The sequence below is a fragment of the Plectropomus leopardus genome, chromosome 1 (genome assembly GCF_026936395.1).
Source record: "Plectropomus leopardus strain MGB_pleo_1.0 chromosome 1, ASM2693639v1, whole genome shotgun sequence".
In the NCBI taxonomy this organism is placed as follows: Eukaryota; Metazoa; Chordata; class Actinopteri; order Perciformes; family Serranidae; genus Plectropomus; species Plectropomus leopardus.
Window position 1 is genome coordinate 25660252 of NC_142176.1, and position 25913 is coordinate 25686164.

The window sequence follows — 25913 nt, forward strand, 5'->3', positions numbered from 1 at the left end:
AGGGAGTGTAATAATTGGATTTTTTTTTTTAAATAGTGATCTGCCTGTCATTCTACCATATTGTAAGGACCTGAATTTGTCCTCAAAGGTACTATCTTGAATTAAACAATCCTTCTTTTAGCCTTTCAATGTATTATCAGCAGTGCCACTGAGCAAATCCAGGCTTTGATTTCAAGCCATCTCTTTCAGTCAAATTGCCTTTTCAGGTACACTTTCTCTCACATACTGTATTGTTTCTTCTCAAACAGAACACATTATCATACCCTCACACACATAAGTATGCTCTTTCACATGCTTTATAATACACCTATAATACACCAGTCCATTCATTCTGTGTCACACACACTGTAATTCACACACTGCTGTTCTCTCTTACACATACCATCTCTTACACACTTTGTATTTTCAATCTCACTCAAACACACCTCAATTTACCCTCATAAGAATATCATTCTTTTTCTGATGCAAGAATATAATGGTGTGTGTGTGAGTGCAGGTATGATTTATGGCTAAAATGGCCTTTCATTGCGTGGATGAAATGATTCAAGGTAAGCGACACCGCCAGCACATCACTAATTGTTCACGCTTTAATTCAATCTCATCCCAATTTCACATATCTCCCTGAGAGAGAGGAGCACACTCTGCCTCACTGCTTGCCCACTTTCCCAGGCTGGCCAGACAATCAAGCCAAGTAATGCTTATTTAACATCCAATTTAAATTCTATCTCACTTTGCTGGATCCACACCGCAACCGATCCCAATCACCCCAAAAGTGCACTGATTTGAATGTGTGTGTGAGGGAATATGGGTGCATGTTTTAGAGCCTGACAAAAAGAGAGAAAGAGGAGACAGTAAAGAGGAGAATTCAGGCAAAAAGAATAAAGCAGGGTAGATTTTGGTCTTTCTATGGCTACATTTTCAGTGAATGTGCACTCTTAGAAATAAGGGTTACAAAAGGGTTCTTTCTAAAGGTCTGAGGTTCTACTCGCCAACATCTGCTTTTAAGGAGCCATTTTTAAAGATCATCAGAACTAGACTACCAAAATCAAGTCAGTTCATGCTTGACTAAATGGACGTTTGTGTCAAATTTAAAAGAAATCCCGTCAAGGCACCCCCGAAATATCACATTCACAAGAAGGCGATGTACACAAGTGAGATCACAGTGACACTGATGTTTGACCACAAAAATGTTCCTCCACTGGTCCAAGTGAATGTTTGCGCCAAATTTGAATGAATTCCCTCAAGGCATTGCTGAGATATCACGCTCACAAGAAGGGGATGAACGGATGTGAATTCACAGTACCCTTGACCTTTGGCCACCAAAATCTAAACAATTCATCTTTGAGTGCAACTGGATACTTCTGCCAAATTTGGAGAAATTCTCTCAAAGCATTCCTGAGATATTGTATTCATGAGAATGGGACCGCCAGATGGATGGACAGATGGTAAAGACAGACAGATGCACAGAGGCATAAGAGTATATAAGAGAAGATTAATCAGTTCTCATTTTGTTGTATAATTCCTGCTCCATCCAAAGAAATTTCTCATTTCTTTTGTTTCAGCCAGAGATTAATAAATCTCTTAATTTTGTTCTACCTACTGCTATGAACAGAAAAGGAAACAACTAAAAGACACTACGCAAAACCACTGCACTGATGCAATTGTATTTACATTACATTTCTATGGGTCGACTTAACTGCAATGGCCCGTCGAAGTCCTCCGCGATCTGTCCTATCACTGTGCTGAAGGAGATAAACAGACTCTGGCAGCTGCATGTAGTAGTGACATTCATCTGATCACTGATATACTGTCTCACTCAGACAGCCCATCAGAATACATCACACTACCCTTCATACTGCATGCCAGAGGGGGATGACAAATAAATTGCTTCCTACCTACAAATGGAAAGATAAAAGATAGCAGCAACTTCAATGGCGACTGCAATATATGGATAACATTTTGATGTGGCTCCAACCACAAAGATTCAGCGGTGACAATAGCTCCTGACTAGAGTTCCACTTTTGTCATCGGACAACTGCAGGTCATGTTTGATTTTATCATTAAGGGTTCCCTAATGAGCAGAGTGGAAGCCAATTATTTTCAATCCAATTAGACATGAAGCTTAACATTTGACTTAGAACAAAGTCGGGTAAAAAGATGAGACAAAATACCTCTTTGTTAAAACTTTCAATAAGGGAAGCTTGGCAGCTAGATCTGGATAAAAATTAGGGGAACAGATATGGGGAGTTTTTAAATGATAGGTCTTAAATTTGAAGAACATTTAGCAGTCATTTAGTAGTCGTCCATTTCCAGTCAAGCAGCAGTTTAAAAAGCCCTCTGGCAAACTAGTAATAATAAGGAACACCATGCTGAAGAGAAACCCCTTTGCTGACTTCTTGAGGTTATCTTTAGTGTCTCTGACTACAGTTTAGGTCCTGATAGCTGGTTCCATTTCAGATCTCATTTCCAGTCGGCAGAATACCTGGATTTGTTAAGCTCAGAGGCAGATGCATCTCCTACTAAAAATGTATCTCTCATCACTCTGTTTTATCAGCAAAGAGCAAAACAAATTATAGCTGCTTCTTATATTTAGCCAATATCAACTTATAATTTATTTTTAAAGCTGACCTATTCATTTTCATGTTCTAATTTGAGTATCTACTACAACAAGTTTACACACTTTTATGTAAAAAAAACAAAACAATTTCAGTGTGCAGATATTTATTCTCTTTGTTACATTAACATGTAGTTTTATCCAATACCTGACCTCAAAATAGGTTGGGTGTGCACACAACTACTCTGCTGAGAAAAAAATCGAATTAAAAAAAATACCCTCATACTGCCTGTATTCACCTTCTGTCTAAGACTCTTTTTATGCTTCCCTTCTGAAAAAGTCCAGTCTGCTCTGATCTGACTCACTGTATTACTATGGTCGCATTGGCTGTATATGAACATCTGACACTGCAATGTTACATACTGTAATTTTAAGGTAATTTTCTTTTTTACTGTAATTTTACAAATTTCTTGCTCATTTTTGGGACATTTTTTATTAAGTTGCGTGTCACCCCTTTCTGTGTTTTTGAAAGAAACCAAGCCAAGTTGCTCAGGTTTAAATGGTTAAATAACAGTTATATGTGTGCTCAAAACACCCTGAACACATGTCTGTATCACTGTAGGAAGATGAGAAATTAAACCAGTGTAAGGCAGCGAAAACAAGATAATAATAGAGTTGGGATCAGTTCCACAAAACTTAGCAGCACTTGTATACGTATAGAATACATCTTCACAAAACAAGAGTCTGATATCAGCCAAAGAAACACAGCGACGGAAACCTTGGCCCGATTTGATTCTAGCATGTAGGAAAGCTGAAAATAACTGGATTAGATGGTAAGACTTTCAAAGTCTGATTTCAGGAGTTTGAATGAGCATCCTTGCTTGACCCTATCATCACAAACCAACCTTCAACGCAACAAAACCACTAAGCTCAGTCTTTCCATCTGAAAGACAGCAACGGCCCATCAATTATACTGCAGCAAACCACTCGGGAGGGGCAAGCGTCACCGGAGCTTTCTAGCAGAAACACACAAGCCTCACACACGCACTTCTAATTTCATGGCCAGATGTTGTTTTTTGAAAATAACCATGATATTTTACAGGCAGGCAGACTGGTTGAGCTCTTTTGGGAAGCAAAATGAAATTAAAAACAAACATTTACCCTGCCTGTGGTGGTGACCAAATGTCCTCTCTATGTAAATCTATAATATTAGCAATCATTATTATCTTGTTTCTTCCTGTGCATATTTGTTGATTTTGTGTGAGTTGATGTACCTGTGTTTTTCTGCTGGTCTGGGCTGTGTGTTAACAAAGCAATAGTCTACAAGAATGTCTCTCCCTCTTAAAACTTTTCATATAAAAAGCTCTGCACTTGTCAGTTAGTTACAGGAGTCGAACCTCCCAAATCAATAATACTTAATTAAGACTTTTGTTCTGTTGCAGCACAGACGCATACAAAAAGCCCTGTCATCTTTATGAGTTCCAGATAGGGGGAAGAACAGTGACAAATACCCACCCCCTCCATGTAATCATGATTTTCAGAGGCACCTCTTTTGAAGTTCTCCCTCTCTCCCTCTCTTATTTTCTGCACCCTGGTATTACTACATCCACGTCTCACCACTTTCAAGTATCTCCTCACTTTCTAGGCTGTATGTTCTGCCACACTTTCAGCTTTCCCCTCGATCCATGTGCTTATAACTGGGTATAATTCTGCCATCAACCCACCGGTCTCTGTGAGGAGGGCAGAAGTGTTGAACGACATGACCTGCTGTGAGAAAACTATGACAACCCCACAATGAAGTTGAAAACAAAGAGAAGACGGATAACCCAAAAAAAAGAGAGGAGGAAAGAAGCAGGAGCAGAAACACGAGTGAGAGTGTATGGGAGAGCTAAGAGGTAATTGAGAGGGCAGGTCACAAAGACACTCCACAAAGACAGGGACAAGGGTATTGGAAAAAATAGAGACGTAGAAAAGAGTAACTAATCACACTCCATATCAGTCACATAATAACATGCATAACTAAAAAATGCAACCTTTTCATCTTCCATTTGTAAATAAGAACAGCCCAGGCAGCAGAGAACGCAAGTGGGTGCATAAACAGTTAAATAATACATTGATCAGAAGGTCTTGTGAGTCACAGTCCCTTTATATCTTCCCCCTTCATGTACTGTCATTATTTCCCCCACAGCACGGGGTTAATAAATAGATTTCTGCCATGTTCTGTCTTTAGCTGAACATGACTAACCTTCTGTCCCCAAGCAAGCCAAGAGACCACAAAACAGCAGAATTGATTGGCGTCAGTCAGCTATATAACTAACAAAAGGTAATGGATGGCTTATGAAGCCATGTGGGAATTAAAATTTGACAAGACAGGCTGTATTTAAATCTGCTTAGCTTAGGGGAAGGTACATAATGAAACTGATTTACTGTACATGAGGATTTGATCTATGCTGATGGCATAGCTCGCAATCCCAGAGCGCTGTAGTACTAGAATACATTAAATGATTAAAACTCAGATGTAAATCTGTATGACATAATTATATAAAAGCTAGGTACCAATGTTGTTAACAAGTTGAACAACAAACTCTTTAAGCAGCAGTGTATAAGATTTAGGGAGACTCAGGGAGCTAGCAGTGAGGATTGCCAATTACAGCCAGCTGAAACTTCTCCCGATGATATTTCCTTCAGTGTTTTTTGTCCTGAAAGTTTTTACCATGAGCCGAATTCTTTGCAGAGGTAACCCGTTGGTTTAAGGCATACACTCATATACCGCCACACGGTTGAATGCCTCTGCACAGTCAAGTTGCAAGTGCAGTTTACAACCATGTCTGTAAAACCATGGATGCATCACACACACCTTCCTCCCAGCAACACAGAAGATCAGTACAATCAGCACAGTTTCAAAGTGGGCAAAAACATGTTTTATGAGGTCACTGTGACCTTGACCAATTGACTTTCAAAGATGATAATTAGTTCATTCTTGACTCCAAGTGGACATTTGTGCCAAATCTGAAGAAATTCCCTCAATATGATCTTGAGATATCATTTTCACAAGAATGAGATGAATGCAAGGTCACCATGACCTTGACCTTTGTCCATTAATTTATAATCAGTTCATCCTTGTTTGTGCCAAATTTGAAAAGAAAATCTGTCAAAGTTTTCTTGAGATGTCGTGTTCACAAGAATGAGGTCACAGGGACCTTGACCTTTGATCTATGACCACCAAGTGAATGTTTGTGTCAAATTTGAAGAAATTCTTGAGATATTGCATTCACATATGCTGGACGTACGTCCATACGTGCAGGACAGGATAACCCGATAACAGGATAACGGACAACCCAAAAACATAATGCCTCCAGCCTCGGCTATCGCCAGCACAGAGGCATAAAAATGACCGGTAAAGCAGTTTCACAGTAAGAGTCAGCGTCTTAAGAGATGCTGTTTGGCAAGAGATGGGTCTGGGCATTTCGTAATTTGTGCTCAAATTTTTTTCTCTGATAATTTAAGATCCAGATGTTCAGTATGTTTTTTTTCAAGGAGCCGAATAATCACCAAAAAAAAAAAAAAAAACACACCCTGTGATTTAAACCGGTAAAAACAGTAAATGAAGCTGTTTCACAATTTAAAAAATCTGTGTTTTTCCTTTCTTAAGTACGGTGGCCAACGTGAAAACACAGAGGGCTACTGTAGAAATATTGCGATGCAACATAGTGGTCTCTGTAGCTTGTCTACAGAGACCACATCCTTGTGATGTGCTCTCTATAGAGATATAAACAGCTCATTCTAAGGTAGTGAAAACACGATGATTCTTACATTCAGCTTTCACACTAAAGAAATCGTGCTTATTATATTATATTCCATTTTGGCCAATATATCCTCCTAAATCCTACATACTGAGCCTCTCCTTCTACAGCACGTCAATCTATTTCACATCAAAACTGTCACCACTATCAATATGCACTCAGCTGCCAGTTTTATAGGTACAATTGCAGCTTAAAACAATGCAGTCTGAATCAACACTCCTTTAACAAATCCTTATGGTAATTTTGGAGGTTGTAGCTTGTGGTGCTGCTGAACTGTTTTGCATTATACAGAGAGCTGTTTCTCTTATTAGGCCTACCCGTGTTGATATAAATGCCATCCATCTGCTATAATAAATTCACATCTCAAAAAATACAAGAAGACATGATATTGTGGCTGCCTGGAAGGTAGAAAAGGCATCTAAAAGTAAGCTTTGAAAATGGTCAGAAGGAGATAATCACATTATCAAATCCATTCTCGGGACTTGCAGACTATAAGCTTGTATCTTGTATCCTCCACTGATCTGCAGGCAGTGATGCACAGAGTAAAAAAAAAGGCTTACTCTCCACATAACCAGACCTTTTAGATTAGAACATAATGGATTACAGTTCACCAAGTACAAGAGCCTGTTCAGATGGAAGATAATCCTAAACCAGAAGCATATAGTGTATCTCTAAGCTCATCGGGCTCGGCATCATTGGCGGTATACATACTTAATGGTGACACAGCCGGAGCCACTGGGGGGCGCAGTCCAAAACACCTGGATGCTGGTGCGTCTGCGAGGAGTGCTCTCTGTCACTGCAGGGGGGCAGTTGGTCATGAACTGTGTTTCCTCCTCATCAATTATCTGTAAAACACACACCAAGAGATTAGTGATGAATGAAAATGTTCTCAGATGAGTCTTGCCTCAAAAGCTCTTGAAACCTCTGCATGTGATTGTATTCACCAGGCATGGACCATTTCACATTAATTTCCTCTCCTGTTGTCAGCATAGCTATAAACATAATTAGCAGCTGAAACTAACATTAATTTCACATTTTCTGGGCATACGGTATCAAGGGAATTCGCCAAAATAAAAATACACAATGGTGTATTTTGGTACTACAAACAGATCTGACTTCAGCAGCTATTACACTGAACTGGACTGAAATCTTTCACATGTACAAACACCAGTATGAATATGTTAAAGCATCCTGGGGTTTCCTCCAATTGGCCACAAAATCAATCTGAGTTAAGAAAAAACAAAAAAAACAGTTGCTCTCCAATATTTACTTTTTTCTTGTAAAATGCTGAACACTGTACTAGTCTGGTTAAAAATAAATAGTCATTATAACTCATAGAGTATGCTGTATGTACTGTGTTTAACCTTTAGCGTCAGCGTCTTTTTTCAATAGTTCCATATGAGGAGCGGCCATCTGTAGCTGCATGCGCCCAGCTAGACAAAAAGTGATGCACTCAGCATCTTTTCTCAGAACACTCCGCCTTTTTTTGTGCAGCCACTCCCGCTGCTTTAAGTTAAAAATTTGTCAACTTTTCAGAAAGTTGCTGGTGATTTTACTGCTGCTTTTTAGCTTGGCTGCTGTCTCAACAGAGACAGAATAGTGCATTTGTGGGAGCAGATTGGCCAGTGGACACAGTGTTATCATTGTACCGTTGTAAGCTTGTTGTTAATTGTGTCAGCCCTCTGTTAATGTAGCGTCACATTAGCTTAATGTTAATGTTAATGTCGACATATTGATCTTATAGAAACAAAACCCACATGCAGCACATCATTAAAAAAAGACGCTGGGAACATTCTTTAATGATGTATGGGATGTAGCGCTCCACAGCAGCCACCACTTTGCCACCTTCTGCTGAAGAAAAACTCGGCAGCGCTGATCAAATTAAAATAAAGATTATGTTACTGCATAACCTTTTTGTTCCCTCAAACATTTTCATGTACAGGGGCTGTGTCCTCACCGCAGCGGCCACGGGTTCGGGTCCGGTGCTTTGCTGCATGTCGTCCCTTCTCTCTCTCTCTCTCCCTTTCATGCTATATCTGTCCCATCAAATAAAGGCATTGGAAAAGCCCAAAAAATATATCTTTATTAAAAAAAAAAAAAAAAAAAAACATTTTAAGGAACATATTTTTGTGTACTGTTGAGCTGTAAAATGAGAAAGTTGTTCGCAGCAGTGGGCAGTTCCTCATTTAACTGTCTAACATGGCAGATGGGTCGCAAACTTTTCTCATTTTAAAGCTAAACAGTACACTAATATGTTTCTGAAAACATTTGAGGTAATGCAGTGACATAATCTTGATTCATATTTGATAAGTGCTACCTATTTTGACCACAGTTAACAGAGTGATTGACATGATTGACAGCTGTGTTAGAGACACCTCAGCTCTGACTGGCTGTTTCACAACGCTGCCAGTAGATTCTGCTACATGCCATTAGAGACAGTAGTTTTTCACAGACTATCAAGTATCCATATAAAATACGACAAAAAGCTATTTTCGTAAAAGTTAACCACAGTACATTTGTAAAAAAGTCCCCAGCCTCTTTTGGGTCAAATTGAAGAGTCAGAATGCAAGCTGCCTTCTAGACTCAAGTGCACACCTGAGACACTGAGCATCTCATTGATTTTAACTGGACAGGAAATTAGCAGAGCAGGTCACACAAGGGAGCACAGCCGGCGAGCTAATATTCGCTGCCCAGAGACCAAGGATCTGTTTGATAGGAAGTGACATCAGGGCAGTAAAGACAGGGAACTTTCTCACTCCATAAAGCTGTCAGCAGAGAATTTCCTTTGTCATGCCAGGTTATGAATGAGTTCCCTCTTAAAGGGGATTGTATGTGGATGTGCATGCCTCTATGTGTGTGTGTATGCGTGCAGTCTGTGTGTATGCAGCCTATTTTGGTCTGACGGATTATACCCCCCCTCCGTGTTCCCATGGTTTCTAACAGGCATCCTGGGGTGGCCTGACCAGACTACAACACATTACAACCAGTGAGGTCTCAACGCCATCTGCAAAAAGAAGCAACCAGTTTGCTGCTAACTGACCTCTGATCCATTTCTTCTTGTACATGTCTAGATCTATATTTTTAAATCTTCAACCAATAAACAGACGGTGAGTGAGGGGAATGAAAAAATGTGACAGATAAGTGGAAAAATTGAGATGTTATTCTGGGTTTATGCATAAATTTGTGCATCAAAAAGGTGCTTGGCCCTACAGAGGCTACAAAACCATGAAAACTTTGGAAAAGTAAGAACAAACAGGTCATGTGCCCTAATATCATACCATCCTTGTGGAATTATGATGCAAAGACAAAGCAAGCCTGACCTCTGCCATGTCATTGTCTGTGGTTATGTCACATGATGGCCTCAGAGTAGCACCAATTTCACCTCTCACATAGCAGTGTTTGCTTTTTCTTGTTTTATCATCTCACCCTGGTGAGAAGTAATGTCTCATCGGACATCGCTGCCATTGCGTGCTGGTTTACGCTCCCTGCAAACAAACACATACGCATGCACACACAAACATACACACTGTGGCAACTGACCTTCCCAGAAAGCTCAATAAAAGTGCTTTTCATCAAGTCAGGAGCTGTCCTGAGACGGCTGAGACGGGGCACACCAATGGATTTCAAATGAGCTGTATGTTAAATAAAGTCTGACGTCTTCTGTTGCAGCTTCTTTTTTTTCTTTTTCTCTCAATGCCTGGAGGCCGGCCCACCCAGGGCTCATTCAGAATGGAGAAATGGTGTATGTGTGTCCCTGTGCATGAGCTTTTTTGACATAAAAGACAAAAAACATTAAAGGCTAACTGTGCCGGCGATGATAGAGGGATATCTCTTTGGACAGCAGTGTATTTTTGCTGCGCTGTCACATGGTGCTTTTAACGAAACAGGTGATCATCCGCAGCTGTGAAAGAGACCTTCAACTTCTTAAAATCTTGCAGGTGTCTAATCAAAGGCAAGATCCAGTAATGACACATCCATACAATTGATGCCAGCATCTTAAGGCTGTGGTCACACAATCTATCTATCATACTGTGTGCACCCCACACTCAGTCTGATCCATGTGTGGAGAGAAGTGTCTGAACATGACTAAATGATGTAGTTTCCCCCATCTTCACTCCTGACGTTTAGCGCCCTGTCACACCACACCGCACTCAGCCTTATGGCCGAAGAGCACGCTCAAGGCTGGCACTAAATAACAACAGCATGAAATCAATTGCAGGGACAAATAATACAGAAAGAAAAAAAAATGTTGCCGGTGATAGTGCTGGGTAATGGCAGTACAAAAATAAAAGGTTCCTGTTTTTTATGTCCTCCCATATTCAAGGCTCAGGTTCACAGAGAGTGCCACAGCATGGCAGTAGCTGTGATCACAGCAGCCTGAGGGCTGCTGTGCAAACCTCTCCGTGTAATGTACCACAGGTTCAATAAAATAATAGGTTTTTACTGAAACCGACAGGTTCACAAAAGTCTGAAAAAGAGAGCTCCATACACATTGGTAAACCCATTTAACAACTGCTGCTTTATAAGGTCTGCCCTCAGAAGACACATGATTTCAGGTTCTGGGCAGCACTGGGAATTTGGCTTTGGTTAAAACTTAATGTATACCTTGCATTTTCTTATTAAAAAAAAATTCAATGATAGCACACTTGCTTTACTGCTGTAAACTACACTAGAGTATTTATCTAACATTTTGTGTTCTTGATATCACTGAAACCAATTCTTTAGTTGCTCAGTTCTTTTCAAATCCTTTGAAAACAGGATGTCATCTTGTGCACTGTAAGCTCTGTGACTTTCCTGAAACTGCAGCCTAGACTGAAATGAACACTTGCAGGACACAGTGAGCTAAAAGGCACAGGAAAAGAACAAGAACCAGTGAAATGGAACAAATTTAAAGGTTATGAATTTATGCTAGGTTTCATCAACTTACAGTGCAGTCCTACACTGAGAGTGGGTTGCAACAACATTGTAGAAATAAAAGAAGTTTATAATTGTGTTACATGATTACTGTCCCTGATCTCTCACTCGTACCCTATCAACCAGTTTTCTCCTTCTGTCTACCACTCGACTCCTCACACTGCATTATAATTACAAAGGCCTCACATTTTTGTCCATCTTCACATGTGCGTAATGGCACCAGTTTGCTTGCCTTCTCTCTCTCTTCTTTTCACACTCTTGGCCCCACTGTTTTCTCTGTGCTCTTCCCGCTTCCTGCAGTACTGCAGCTTGGCCTGCCTGTGTAAAATGCTTATTAGCCTCTTAACTGCAACAATTGTGCGCTTCCTACATACATGAACTTTATGCCTGCTTGTGGGCAACACAGCTCCTCAAATTCCACACACATGCACTTTTACAGTCTGGAGGAGCACAGCTTCATGGAGCTGAGCTGGGAGTTTGCTCTTTTCATATGCTATACCAAGCCTATTAGAGGAGGTGAGGTGAGAATAATCACAGTTTGACATGTGAAGACAGGAAGGCTGTGCTAAGAAAATCTGTCAAGATCCCTACCCCCCTCATCTACAGTAGGATCTCTATTTTTTTCTCTCTCGTCATGCCAGTGCTTCTGCTGGAGTCCAGAGGATATATGCTATGAAGGGTGGACCTTACTGTAAGTACCAGGGTTTACATACATGTGTGGCAGATCAGGATGAGTTATTTGGAATGAAAATGTTCTGCATCAATAAAGAAAAACGTATAAACTTGAATTCTTTTCTGATTGTGCAAGCAGTCATGTCTAGCTGCTACCTTACCTGGAAATTTCCAATGTAGTCCTCATCTCTGTCTCCCTCCGCGCCCTCCTTAAGGGCAATAAGAGTGAACCCTCTGAAGTAGGCGGGGCTGGTTGCAATCAGAGTCACTGGATGGAATCAAGCAAGAGTGAAAACAAGCATCACTTGACAGAGAAAACGGCTGAAGTACAATCCTCACTGCCAAACACAGACTAAAGTGGGCTTAATTAACTACCTGCCTGAGTAGTTAGAAATAATGCTGTGCTGGACTCTGCTGGATAAAGGGTAATATATTCTGATATAATTGTAACAATTTCTTTGTGCAGAATCAAACCTTTCACCTGTTCTTGAAGACCATAATTATAATGGCCCAGTCTTAGCCAGGCAGTATGTCCATAAGATCTCTAAGATAGTGTTTTTATGCATTTTGCAGTCCTGGAGAATATCAAAGAATGTTCATTTACTTTGGAGAAAATTCAATTTGCTGTACTTGACAACTTTATCAGAATAATGTGATAAGATTTTTAGACTTAATAATTACATTTCAAGTACAGGTGAATGGAAAAAAATGTGATTACCAACTCCCCACTTCCAGCGAATTCAGTTATTGGCTCTGGATGATGTGAAACTACTTATGATTAAATCTGAAAAGTATGAACTAACCGCAATGCAACATATTGTGGAGTCCAGAGCAGCATGAGCCTTTGAGATTCACAGAGCAGATGGCACATGCCCATTAACAGCTCCCAATAACTTCCACTTAAGACAAAAGCTATGAAATCAGGGACTGGTGGCATTTTAAAAATCTGTTTTAACTATGAAAGAGAATACCAGAAAGCATGGAAGAGTTCGCAGAGGGATTTAGCTTTATATAAACCTTTTTAATGTTTGATCATAAAGCAGCTTTTAGTAGCTTAGTATTTAGTCAAGGGTGCTGTATTATTTTGAAAATAAATTGTTTTTACTTTAGCTGTTAATATTTCAAAGGCACATTTCTTTATTGGGATGCAGAATCACCTTTTTACTAACCAAATATATCTCACTTTAAGGGCGCATTCACTCGTCGCATCAAGAGTGCACTCAGCAGAAACTTATTTTAAGTTTGCATAACCCACTGACCGTGGACTAGTGTTTATTTGACAATGCGCACCCAGAGCCAACCAACGCAGTGCGCGTAAATCTCGCGGATAAACACAAACCTCTGTAAGTGCTCCCCGGCTGGTAGCTCTCCGGGTCTCCCTCAACGCGGAGGCGAAACTCGCTGCTGCCCTCCTTCCTACTGCTCTGAGCCCGTAATATCCGACTACAATACCCGTCTCCCTTCCCGGCTCTCTCAGAGGGCTCCTCGGTGAAAGCAAACATATTGCACGCTGCAGCGGGGATGAAGCAGAGCAAGAGCAGGAGGCGCGATGGTAGCCCGTTTGCTCTCATTATGTAGGTTTCCGACAGCCAAGTTGACGCGCGGAGACGAAGAAAATCTTGAGAGGAAATGTTTGTTTCGGCTCCTTTTCACTCTCAAATGAGAACCCAACTTGCTGAAGTACACTTGTACACTGCTAAGAGGGTAGATCCATCCTGGTGTGAATAACAGAGAGCGAGGAGGAGGACTGACTGGGATGCGCTTTGCACTCACGCTCTGCGAGAACTGCACACGGTGTGCCGCTGGTTAGACTGAGCAGGAGAACAGGGTCCGAGGAAATGACCAAGAGAGGAGTGAGCGCTGTGTGGCGGTCTCCAAGGCCACTGCGATCTACAAACAGACTCTGTGAAGAATACCCTGTACAAACAGAACAAAGACAAACGTCCCCACCAATGAGTGCTCAAAGGAGGCAACACGTTTGACATACTTGGACTGAACTCTCAGTGCGGTGTGTGTGTGTGTGTGTGTGTGTGTGTGTGTGTGTATGTCATCACTCAGGAGCCCCAGGGAATACACGAACACACACAGAGACACACAAAGGAATTGATAAAGCATGCTAAAAGGTTGTCTAGGTGACTAATTGAACTTTGAGTGATTTGTGTAAAGTGAAGTCATTGGCTGGTCGGTGACTGCTTTACGCTCTATTTTCTTGGTGCACTAAAGTGAATTAATTAAATTTCTTCATTGTATTTCAATTGATCCTCATTAGTGAGCTTCTGCCTGATTAAACACATCAGTGCAAACAGTAGAGTGTTGCCTTTCTGATTCAAAGTGCACATTTATAGATCTGTAGATGGTGATATTGTGTATGCTAAGATTGAATTTCAGCCTTACTAGCAGCATGTCTCCCGAGATGCTTATGTCTGTCTGCCGTTTGTGCTGTTACCACTTTGGTTCAGGCTCAATTATTTGACTAACTTCAATATATTGCCATGAAATGTTATACAGGCTTTCATGGTCCCCAGAGGAAAATACCTGTAGACTTCGATGATCCCCTGACTTTCCCCATAGCACCACCATCAGGTACAAATGTCACTTTGTCATTTGGCCCCAGAAATATCACCCAAAGTTATATCAAAATTGGAGAACACTAAAGCAATGTCTTTGATTACATTTTACTCAGTATCTAATTTTTTTTTTTTTTAAATGATTTTTTCTGGCTTTTTTCGACAGCCAGAAAGGGGGAGAGAGGTGGGGGGCGACATGCAGCAAAGGGCCAAGGTCGGAATCGAATCGGGGTCGCTGTGGGAAGGACTTTGCCTCTGTACATGGGCACCCGCTCTACCAACTGAGCTACTGGGTGCCCCATCAAATGTTTTTTAATACATAAAGCTGTAGAAACTGGCCATCAGCTGTTTTATATCAAGTGGCAAACTCCATTGCTGAAAGATGTGGAATTGCCAAAAACTCCAGTTCCTCCAATGGCCACACGAGGCCGGCTCCAAAACAGAGTGAATCCCTAAATATCTCCATGTTATAATGCCCATGGGTACGTATATTTTATTGAAGCCTAGAGTAACACAGGCGGGGACGCTTGAATTATAGGCTGTTTGCTGACTGTGTCCTCAGCTCCACCCTCTCATCCAAATATGGTTACTTCTGGCTCCACAAATCCAAGATGGCGACAGCTGTAATGCCGAATCCAAGACTTTAAAACAGCAGTCCACAAATCAGTGGGTGACGTCACGGTAGTTACGTTCATTATTGATATAGTCTGTGCTTTTTAATTACAGTTTCCAAATCATTATAGGAAATACATCTTGCATGTCTACTTTGTTGGTGGAGTATTATTAAAGGATTTTTTGACACACTAAATGACCATTTATATGTGAATTGTTCAAGCCGTGTTATCTTGAATATCTTGAAACTTGTTTTTTTACTAAAATATTTTTTAAAAGTTTCACTTTTAGCCCCGTCAGAGAGGACTGAAAGCAATGCAATGTGTTTAAAAGCATTGAGCATATGAGACTTGGATTATACTGCAGGAGCTGTGTGAGAGTTTGTAAACAGATGTTTTGATATAATCTTGCTGTTGTTAAATGTGGACCCTGTTTACTTCAACTAATTGACAATGTTTGGCGTTCTTGGATTCTTCGTTCAGTGGAGGCATGCGAAAAAAAATGCTCTCCTCTGAAATTCCAGGTAAAAAAGCATGAACAGTTATTTATAAAAGGTCATTTTGTAGATGAAGTATTCCTTGAGGGAAAATGCTGGTACAGTATGATTTCCCTGGACAGTCCAGCTGAAGCTCATAATGATCCCTTAGTGGTGACGATAACCTCGTTCTGAATGAATCATCGATTATGAGATTTTGAGAGAGAACAAGATTTTTGTGAGATTTCTCTCTTTACACAGCCATTAAGAAATCATGCAGTGTTCACACGTTTTTCCGGTGAATTCGAATGACTGTTATTCATAAGGGACACACGCATGCCTGTAGCAATGATTTGGTTTTATATGATTCTTGTTCCTTTCACTCTGCTTTGTCTGCTCCTGGTTTTGTGCAGACATGCTCACCTGCTCACCTTTCGACATTTCAAAAATCAAAAAGAATCAAAGCAATCATGAGCAAGTGCTCTCCATTAGGGAACGCCTCCTTTGTGTCCAGGTATGATATAATTTAGTAAAAGATGAAGAAAACAAGTGTTTAGTGTTGATTCTATGTCACTCTAAAACAAAGTGTTTAGAGTGACATATAATCAAGGCATCGGTGCACATTTGATTTATCACTTTTTTCATATATTATCCTGCACTCATTTATTGATTTCTTGATTCAGCATCTGAAAGCTCTTAAAATCAGCCATGCATTGTTTAGCTCAGTAACAGAAGCAAGGTTATTTAGTAGTGGTTTCAAAAGCTGGACGCCACACAATCTCTTCCACTTTGTGTCCATTTAAAGCGTTAATGATTGAACGTTAGCACCCGTGTTGAAGACACAGTGTGTGTTTGGACTAAACCATGGTAAGAAAACTACCTTACGGGAGGCTAATCACTATTTAATCTATCCTCACTAACTGCCTCTCTTGTTATCTTCTTCACCTTCTTTTCTGCCGTTTTCCTCCCATTTTCTTCTGTCTTCCATGGTGCTGCTTTTGACAGTTGTCTCTTCACCATAGTCCTCCAGTCACTGAAATGAAAACATGACATGTTACACAACAACAACACGACACTGGGTGCGAAGCGATAAACTGAAAAGAGTTGATGTAATCCCTCTCGTTTCTTTGCCTGTTAATCTTGCACAGGAGGAAGGCTACATTTCATCCTTTGTGACATTTTCTTGCAACACCCCCAGAGTTTATTTCAGTCTTCAAAAGGGTCAGCAGACATGTAATGAGAATCTAACAACTTCTGATGGGCACTGACAAATGGAGAGTGGCTATGCTCTGTGCATCTACCGCTGGGTTGATGGATGGACGATGGGGGAGGAAAGGAACAGAGTCCGGAAAGCAGAACACTACACCAGCAGGTGTCATGAAAGCATTTTGTCTCTGAGCCCTGCTGAGCTGAATGTCCTCACCACCTTCAGTCCTCAGGTTACTCCCTGCCTTTTTACAAAATGTACTGTGCATCAGAACAACATCCACAGATCCTTACATTCCCTTTTACCAATGCAGGCAAAAGAGCTGAGGAAAAATGTTGACCTGCGCAACCACATACAGCATAGAGGTTTTTCAAACGTTAACCTCAAGGGCTGGTCACAGTACTGTAGATTTAACCCTTTAAAACCTGGAGCGACCCTAGTGCTTCTTTCAAATGCCTTTCACAAGTATTTCAACCTTTCAACCGTGTGAAAATTGGTGCAATTTTTTTTTTTTTTTTTAAAAACATGGGTGAAAAGGCAGTGAGCAACTTGGTGAGAAATGTTCCACAAATTGCAGAAAATTAGTAGATTTAGAAAAATTATTTTCAAAAAGCATGCAAAAAAGAAAAAATATCTAGGGAAAAACAATGTTTATAATGATAATAATTACATGTTTATATCAACTTGAATTACTGTCTATAAACTGTATATTGTGTGATGGTTATGTTCAGGTGCACACACGAATGTACGTACGCATATTATAGTTAATATATATGAATATGCGCATATGTGTATATGTGTAATTTCAGTGGGACATATACAATATATGTATGTGAATGTATTCATATGTATGTATATGGATGCATACGTGTTTGTATGTTTGTATGTCTGTTAGTCTGTTTGTGTAATTGTACGTATGTTAGAGATGAAGTTCACAAATTAATTAACTGATTAGCTGAGAAGGGATAGGAAATAATAAGTTTACACTTCTGCCTACTCCTTTTTTAGCATGTAAGATGCACTATTCTATTGCTTATATGAATCAATTCACTGAATTTTTTGTTAAGGTTTTCCATTTTTGTTATTGCCATTTTGTTTAATATTTATCTTTTTCTGTTTGTTTTATATGTTCAAAATAAATATCTATCTAAATCTCAATCTTAATATTTAGAATAATATTACAGAGTTATTAGAACTCTAATCATTTTTTCAAATCACTTCTTTGTTTGTTTGTTTTTCTATTTAATTTTCAGGTCATTTTCTTATTCTTTTTAGTAAATCTTGCAAATTTTTGAGTAATTTCTTTTGTGTTGCTAATTACCTTCTCCCCATGGTTTTGAAAGAAAGCAAGCCTATTTTCTCAAGTTTCAAAGGGTTAAAGCTTTAAATTGCTTTTACCACAGTACAGTTTCATGAAATGTAGTTTATATGTGCTCTATCTCTACATTGGGCAAAAGAAATGTAAATGCAAAACCCATCATACCTTTTTGATGGCTGTTGCATAAACAACTGTGTGTCAACCATAGTCTGCAGTTCCTGAATATAGATTTCAATACTCTGTTATTTTTACATACCCTCTCCAGGGACAATGTCTATGTTTTATTGCTTCATAATGTTCGAGAAGCAGCTTGTGACCAGGGAAATCTGCTTTGAATTCCCAGACCAGTCAATAAAATGTGAGCGGTGAAGTTGAATGAGTTATGAGCTGTCATTCCCTCAACAACTATTCTTGAGTTGCCCTTGAGTGGGGCACTTAGCCTCCAACAGCTCCAGGGGAGCTACTCAGAGGCAACAGTAGGAGACTGCGAATGTACTGCGTCACAACAAGGTACGTGTGTGTGCGTGTGTGCATGCACATCTAGGGATGCGGAAAAACAGCAATGCCTGAAATAGCCTTCGCTTTTAGCTGACCTTTTCTGGACGAACAAAAGTTATTTAATCACTGATTTCTTTTCCGTTGGCTGACACGAACTACAATATGTAAAAGGTTCGGGGCTGGTTGACATGCTGATAAAAGAGACTTCTATAAAGGGGAATAAAAAATGCCTCTAGCTTTGATCTCACTCACTAGACTTGCTGCAGAATTTAATTTACTCCCTCAAAAGAAAAGCATTTATACAAACAGTGACAGATAAACTAACAACACAATAGCTTAAAAGCATACAGGATGATAGTTTGGCAAGGTGTAAGATTGACAATGAGTGACTGTGCAGTTGTTTGTTAATAAAATCATGTAGAGAGTAATAACGGGCAGAAAAACTTAAATCAGCACTGGGATGCATGAAGTTTAAAGACTCAGGTCTTAAAAAGCGGAAGTTTTTCTCGCCTCTAACATCAGTTTGACAGAACACATGTGGTCTGTGGATGTGGTGGTATAAGCATGTGAGGTTGTTACTGTTAGTCTAGACACCCACTGTGTGTTTTCCTCTGTAGTGATGCCATGGTCTGCTGGTTTCCTCTGAAGTGGTCTCTTGTACTGCCACATCCAGGGGATCAAATCATAGGACGGCTTTCCAACAGGACTTCTGCAAAGACAAAGACACAAATACAGATTTTAATCCTTACCCACAACCTCCTTAAAAACATGTGCTTTCTTTCAGCTGTCATTTAAAATAACAGCTCTGGCTTATCTTATTTGCTTTTATTAGAGAGCATAATATAAAACACATGCAATGCTTCAAGCAAATATCAACATTTTGGAAAATGCACTCAGTCTGTCTCTTGCTTGAGCAGGCTGTTCTCATGCACTGCTTGTATGGATACCTACAAAAAGTAGTGCGTCACAATTCATATATAACACACTTAATTATGAGTCAGTAATTTGTGTACATCCCATATAATCTGAAAGAACAATGCACTGATGGGAAGTTTGTACAGTAGTATAAAAACCAAAAGTCTGTGTAAGGAGATATGTTGGGGTGGGCAGATGATCAAACAACACAGGACTTTCCCCAGGTGAGCAGTGTTTGTGTCCTGTGTGAAAACAAGAACTTTATGTTAAATGCATAACATCATTCATGGAGCATTAGCTAGTTAGACATCATACAAACCACTATGTACATTTTCTTAAAATATCATACGAGCTGTTGTGTGAGGATATGTTGTTTAAAGACCTTAAAGACCACAAGTCTTAGCCTGGTAAAACCATACTGATAACATGAGCTCAAAATTGTGTTTCCCTCTCTGTATCAGTCTGAGCTCACTGCTGTACTCACTTTGACAGATAAACTCCTTCAGTCACTCCTGACCTCAGCACTAGCCTCTACTACACAAATACGTTGTCAGTTAGACCTTAACTGTCTAAAACACATCATTTGTTTATATTTACCCTTTGTATGTGACGTGTACCTCGTCAACAACGATCCCCATTAAAATTTTTGCGATACACTAGCATTGCGAGTATAATGTTTTTTTGCTATTTTCTCATTCAGCAGGCAGATACCTCTGGACTGACCAGCCTCTGACCAGCTGGCAGCATGCTTTTTGTCTGTCCGAAGTATTGTGAACACCGATCTGCATGGCTGTGATCCCCGGCTTTGCAGCCCTTCATATCTGCTCCTCCGTTAGGGCAATCCGTGGTGAAAAACAATAATATTGGATTCGTACCGGAGGACATCTTACTTATCACCAACAGAGCCAGTAGGTCAATCAAGATTTGGTACAGCTTGTAAAGCTAGCCTAACTCTGTGCAGGGATAACAAAATCCACATACCAGCACCTCTAAATCTCATGAATAAACGCGCTACGTATTATTTGTTTAATCCGTACAAAAACCTAAAAGTAAATTGACAATTTGCTGTTTTAGAAGGGTTATGTGTCTGACAATATTTTGGCTCTGAACAGTTGCCAGGCAACCAGGGGGAACTCCTGTGCATAACCATGCGTAAAACAGCATTTTGTGACAGATTTTTTTGTGACAAAGACAAATGTTGCCAGTCTTTATGCTAAGGTAAGCTAAATTCATATTTAAATTAGCTTCATATTTAATAGACAAACATCAGAGTGGAATCAATCTTCTCATCTGATCCACGGCCAAAGAAAATAAACATGTTTCCAATCATGTCTAACTATTGTTTGGGCATGTATAAATCCATACAATAGGTACACATTATATGCTGTTTGTGTGTTAGCAATACGATAATATGCTTTTTATATCTTCATGAGCAAACTCTCATCATTATCCACTCTTTCTCCACACGCCTCTGAATGTCTCTACTCCTGCACAAGCCTTTGAAAAAAAATCCCTTGTGCTTTGTTGTTTTCTGAGAGGAATAGAGGTCAAGAGGGAAAATCAAATTAGGTTCTCATTTGATCGTGGTGGAGCAGGAGAGCCTGCTCATTAAACAGCCGAGCCCCCCGCTGCCGAGTCATTAGGGCCATATTTACCATGCAATAGCACTATATGCAGAGAACCTGAGAAGATCTGCCGCGTTGTTTCCACTTAATTTGAAGGAGAAAGAGAAATAGTTAGAGGATACAGACAGGAAAGAAGAAGGAAAACTTATTTGACTCCTGTCACAAAGTTGTAGTCCTTGAACATTAATTGCAAAAATGTATAGTTTATACAGTTCAGACATATTTCACATCTGCAGGCTGAATAGCAATGAGTGACATATCCTGAACCTCAGTGCAGTAATGGTCCTTGATGTACATGTATAACCAGCTCTGATGTCCCTCAGCACAGTTCAGCAATCTTGGTCTGCAGACAGAGTTAATGTCTTTATTTCCACCCTGGCTTCACGCATCCAGGCCCCCATCTACTGCTTTGGAGGTAATGCATTTTGATGCCCATCTAAAAGCCTGAGTGAAACATGTGCTGTTGGGAAGCCAGCAAGCGTACGGGGGCTATCACAAATGATTACAGTCAGCCAGAGGGTGACGGGGATCGCCAGGTGCTGAGGCCTGCTGAGGCATTACTTATTGAATCCTGTCTTTAGCTCTTAGGAGACCGGGGCCATATCTAAATGGCTTTGAGGAAATCACACACCCTGTCAGGAACTATTATGTTTCTGTCGCAGCCAAAGTTTGCCACTAGCCTATGGTAGGCAAAATAGAGAGTTTAGCTGCTAGAGTCTGGCTCAGTGAGAGCTTTGTATGAAAATCTGAACAGAGACAGTCTATTAAGACAGTAATCTAATTCCACTAAACTGCTGTGACAGGTATCAATAAGTTCTGTGTCAGGTGCTTATACCTCTCTTCACAAGTCAAGCAAAGAAATACAGACACTCTTACAACAACAGAGGCATATTAGAGAAACCAGATATAGCACTCAGGTGTCCTCAGACTTGATATAAGTCACTATTATATGCCATCACATTGCTCTTCACCAACTACAATAAAGCCACATGAGATGTGGTCAATACACCGACTGAATTCCAGACACAACAATGGCAGATTAAGGTCTCATTGTTTTCATTTGCCAGTAACTGACTGTAGAAGTAAGACAGTTTGTTGTAGATGTAGTACTTAGAATAATCTTAGAAATGCCAAAAGTACATCGCAAAACCTTTTCAGTTTGTTTATACAGAACAAAAATATCAACGCAAAACTTTTGGTTTGCTTCCATTTTTCTCAGATAGAAGTTAAAGATTTACAAGATCTTTTTTACACATACAAAAAAAAACTTGTTTCCAACAAATTTTGGTAACAAAATCATTCAAATCTATGTTGGTGAGCACCTTTTCCAAGAGAATCCGTGAACAGAGTGCCCCCATGGTGTCGGTGGGGTTAGGGTAAAGGTTGGTTTTAGATATGGACAAAGAACACAGGTGCATTTTGAACGCACAGAGATACTGTGATGAGATCCTGAGACCCATTGTCTTGACATTCATCCGCCACCATGACCTCATGTTGCAGCATGACATGCACCGCCTCATGTTGCAAAGATCCACCCTCCATTTCTGGAAGCTAACAACATCCCAGTTCTTGCATGGCCTGCATACTCACCAGACATGCCATCCATTGAGCATGTTTGGGATGCTCTAGATCAGTGAGCTACAGGCACAAACACAAACCTGATCAACTCTATGTGGAGGAGATACTTCACACTGCAGGTGGGTGGTCACACCAGATACTGACAAATTCTTTGGGGTATCTGAGACCAAAAATGGATTTCTGCAGCGTTAGTCATGTGAAGTTAGAATAAATGTCTTTATTCAAGGTAAGGGCAGCTAGCTTAGCGTGGCCTTTTATTGATTGACCAGCCCAATGCACACCTGTGTAGTTACGATGCTGTTTAATCAGTGTATGTTCAGTTTACTGCATCTACATCTAATGGATATACTATATATAAGACTGGATACAAATCTTTGTATTATGTTTGTATTATTGTTTTATGATATTCAAATACTGACCATGTGAGATAATGCTTGTGTCAGCAGGCATTTAGTTTATATGTCCTAGAAGACTGTTGCACACAATATCCTTAAGAAGTTAAAGGCCAAGATATCCAACTGTGCGAGGTCTGGTTTAAATGCCACATTAGCATCTATGCTGTCAGTGCCATAAGTGCTGTGACATTCACCAACACTGGACTGGGCAACACACTCTCAATGGCATATCATTTCAAATCTCAATCCCATAGTAAAATAAATTTTTCAATGAATTCTGCCAATCCACAATCTATTCTGTTATCATAAAACTAATGGTGCTATTTGTACTTTCATGAGTTCAGGTACCTGGTGTCTCATGTTTATCATACTCACCATTTTTGTTACCAGCATTTTCAAAGAGGCTTTGACCTTTTCTCGGTCTCAGCCTCCACTTGCTGATGACCTTTAGCTAGGAAACCGCACGCGTCAGCTGAAGACGCTCCTGTGTTCTCCTCTCGAATGTCATGCCCGGAAGCACTTCAGGTCCTGCATCTCTCATCTAAACACATCCCACTCTAAAACCACTCAAAACCATATCAGAACACCAACTAATTTAAAAGCCCACAAAAAATTCTGACAAATGCCAAGTTTGACCTAAAAAAATCTGTTTACTACCTTTTAATAAAACCACGACCTCACCTGAGCACTGTGGAGGTGCATGCAAGTAAAAATCCTGAACACACAGAATAACAAGAAAATAAGAAAACAAAGGCAGAAGGCAGAGTCTCTGCAAAAACACACACTTCTAGTGGGTCATAAGAGATGACTGAGAGACTGAGAGAGATCTACGCATTGTTTTTGTTGTTTTGTTTAGGTGAGGGTGTTGTCCTGCAGAGTATATACTGCCAACAACTGTTTTTGTGTAACCACATGGTATAACAGCGCTTGACATGACTACATCAGTATTAATTCTTCAGTGTCATTGTAGAGATAATTGCCTGACAAACAATTGACTTTTGAGCAGCTCTTCTGAAAAATATTTTGCATTTTTTGTGACCTTTAATAGTATGAATCACTGTAGTTATGTTCTCAAACTTTGAAGTCTGTGGGGAAAATGTAACAGTTTGAACACAAAGCTATCCTAAAAAGTTTTAGTGCAGTTTTTTGGAGGTTAAGGAAGCTGCAGGACTTTCCGTAGTAGTTGGCAGTCTTTATTACATGCAGTCAAAAGTCTGTAGAGATATCTATCCAGAAAGGTGAATGTTCTTGAGTTTTTGCCCTGAATTACAGTGATTTAAAAACAGGGCCCTGTGGGAACACTGCCTGAGAGTCCTGCTTTCTGAAATAGAGGCTTGATGAGGAGGTAACACCTTTGCTTTGTAGTTTTCAGGGCAGTGCAATGTTAGACAAAGTTTCTTAGCTTATAAGATATTGGACAGTTGGATATAATAAATTTCGCTTTCCATATCATGGTATAGTGTGTCTAAATTAGTGATAACAAATGGGCCAAAATCTGGCCTTACTGCACAAAAATCTTTTTTATCATAATAATTAAACTATAAAAAAAAAGTGAATATTATAATATGGGTTGAATATGTTGTCATATGATGCTGTCACGCATATGTAAAGACAATGCTCTAATAAATAAAGTACCCTTACCTCCTACCTATTATTCCACACACCTTGAAGAAAACTCCCAAATCCCCCCCTTTGAGTAAGCTCATCTGTTATCAGTCACTGAGGATTGCAACTTCACTGAAGCCAGACAGTTTCTTCCAAATATTAATACACAGAACCTCCTCTGCCACAGCTGTAGATAAGCAAGCAGGTAAGATCCTCTTTCAATACTACAAACACTGCTTCATGGGGTGTTTTCTCATTTCTGAGTCGATGTTTCTCAGATTGCTCGTACAAGAAAAAATAATGCATTAATTTGCTCAACTGATAAAAATGCATACCATGGGAATTGTAAATCAATTTATAGACTATCACACATTACTGCTGTGAATAGTCCACGCGCCCACATGTTGAACATGTTATGTTCAACATGTTAAGCATGTGCATCAATAATTTCCTGTTTTCCTGTTGCACACCTACTGTTTTGGTCACTCTAAATCCTTTTTAACCCCTTAAAGGCATTGAATCCAACGCGACGTCTCTGAAAGCACTTGAGGGATCATTTACAAATCATCCTAAACATCGATTTTATATTCAGTATTCATGCCACTGATATATCGAGGTTTGGCATCTTCTACTTTCATAGAAATGAGGTGAGTAGTACGATCTTCATTTTAAGAGATATTTAAGCTCTCTCTTGAATTGAGCGTTTTGCAAAGGACGGAGAGCAAGAAAGAGGGCTAAAAGCCAAATAATTGCACGTATCTAAGTGAAGTGCCTTTGAAATGGGCCTGCTTCTGACAAGACATTTTCCTCTGGGGCACGAAAATTTCCATTAATCACACATATCCAGCACATTCTCATCCCATTACATTTAGCGCACAGCATAGTAGAGAAGAAAGGTGTGAGAGGGAACAAGAAAGAGGTAGTAGAAGGAAATTATTCGAGTTTGAGAGGATCAGCTGAATAACAAAAAAATCTTGTAATTACAGATAAACTGCGTCCAGATTGGGTAGAAGAGTAACTCTAAATGAACCATTGGCTACCCAAAGAGTAAGAGCCGGGCACCTCACTTTAAACTCCACTGCCCTATCAAGAATATAACGGCAACTGTCCTTGAGGAAATTTGTTAAATTAGGGCAGTACATCTTTTTCAGTAGTGCTAGATAAGACTTATTGTG

The 25913-nt window shown here is 39.9% G+C and overlaps 1 protein-coding gene across 2 annotated transcripts in view; it reads right to left on the bottom strand.

Annotated features, from left to right (window-relative positions):
- Positions 1-25913, bottom strand: part of spon1a (spondin 1a) — a 151798-nt gene that overhangs the window by 75299 nt on the left and 50586 nt on the right. The window contains exons 4-8 of one of the 2 annotated variants that reach the window (XM_088078728.1): positions 19219-19329; positions 16543-16630; positions 13283-13860; positions 12105-12211; positions 7069-7202 (exon numbers count right to left, since the gene is read on the bottom strand). In XM_088078728.1, coding sequence (XP_087934854.1) covers positions 7069-7202; positions 12105-12211; positions 13283-13514 — 473 coding nt within the window. In that variant the 5' untranslated portion in view covers positions 13515-13860; positions 16543-16630; positions 19219-19329. Of the gene's footprint in view, positions 1-7068; positions 7203-12104; positions 12212-13282; positions 13938-16542; positions 16631-19218; positions 19330-25913 lie in introns of those variants that run through there. The other variant, XM_042489072.2, reaches the window with a different exon arrangement.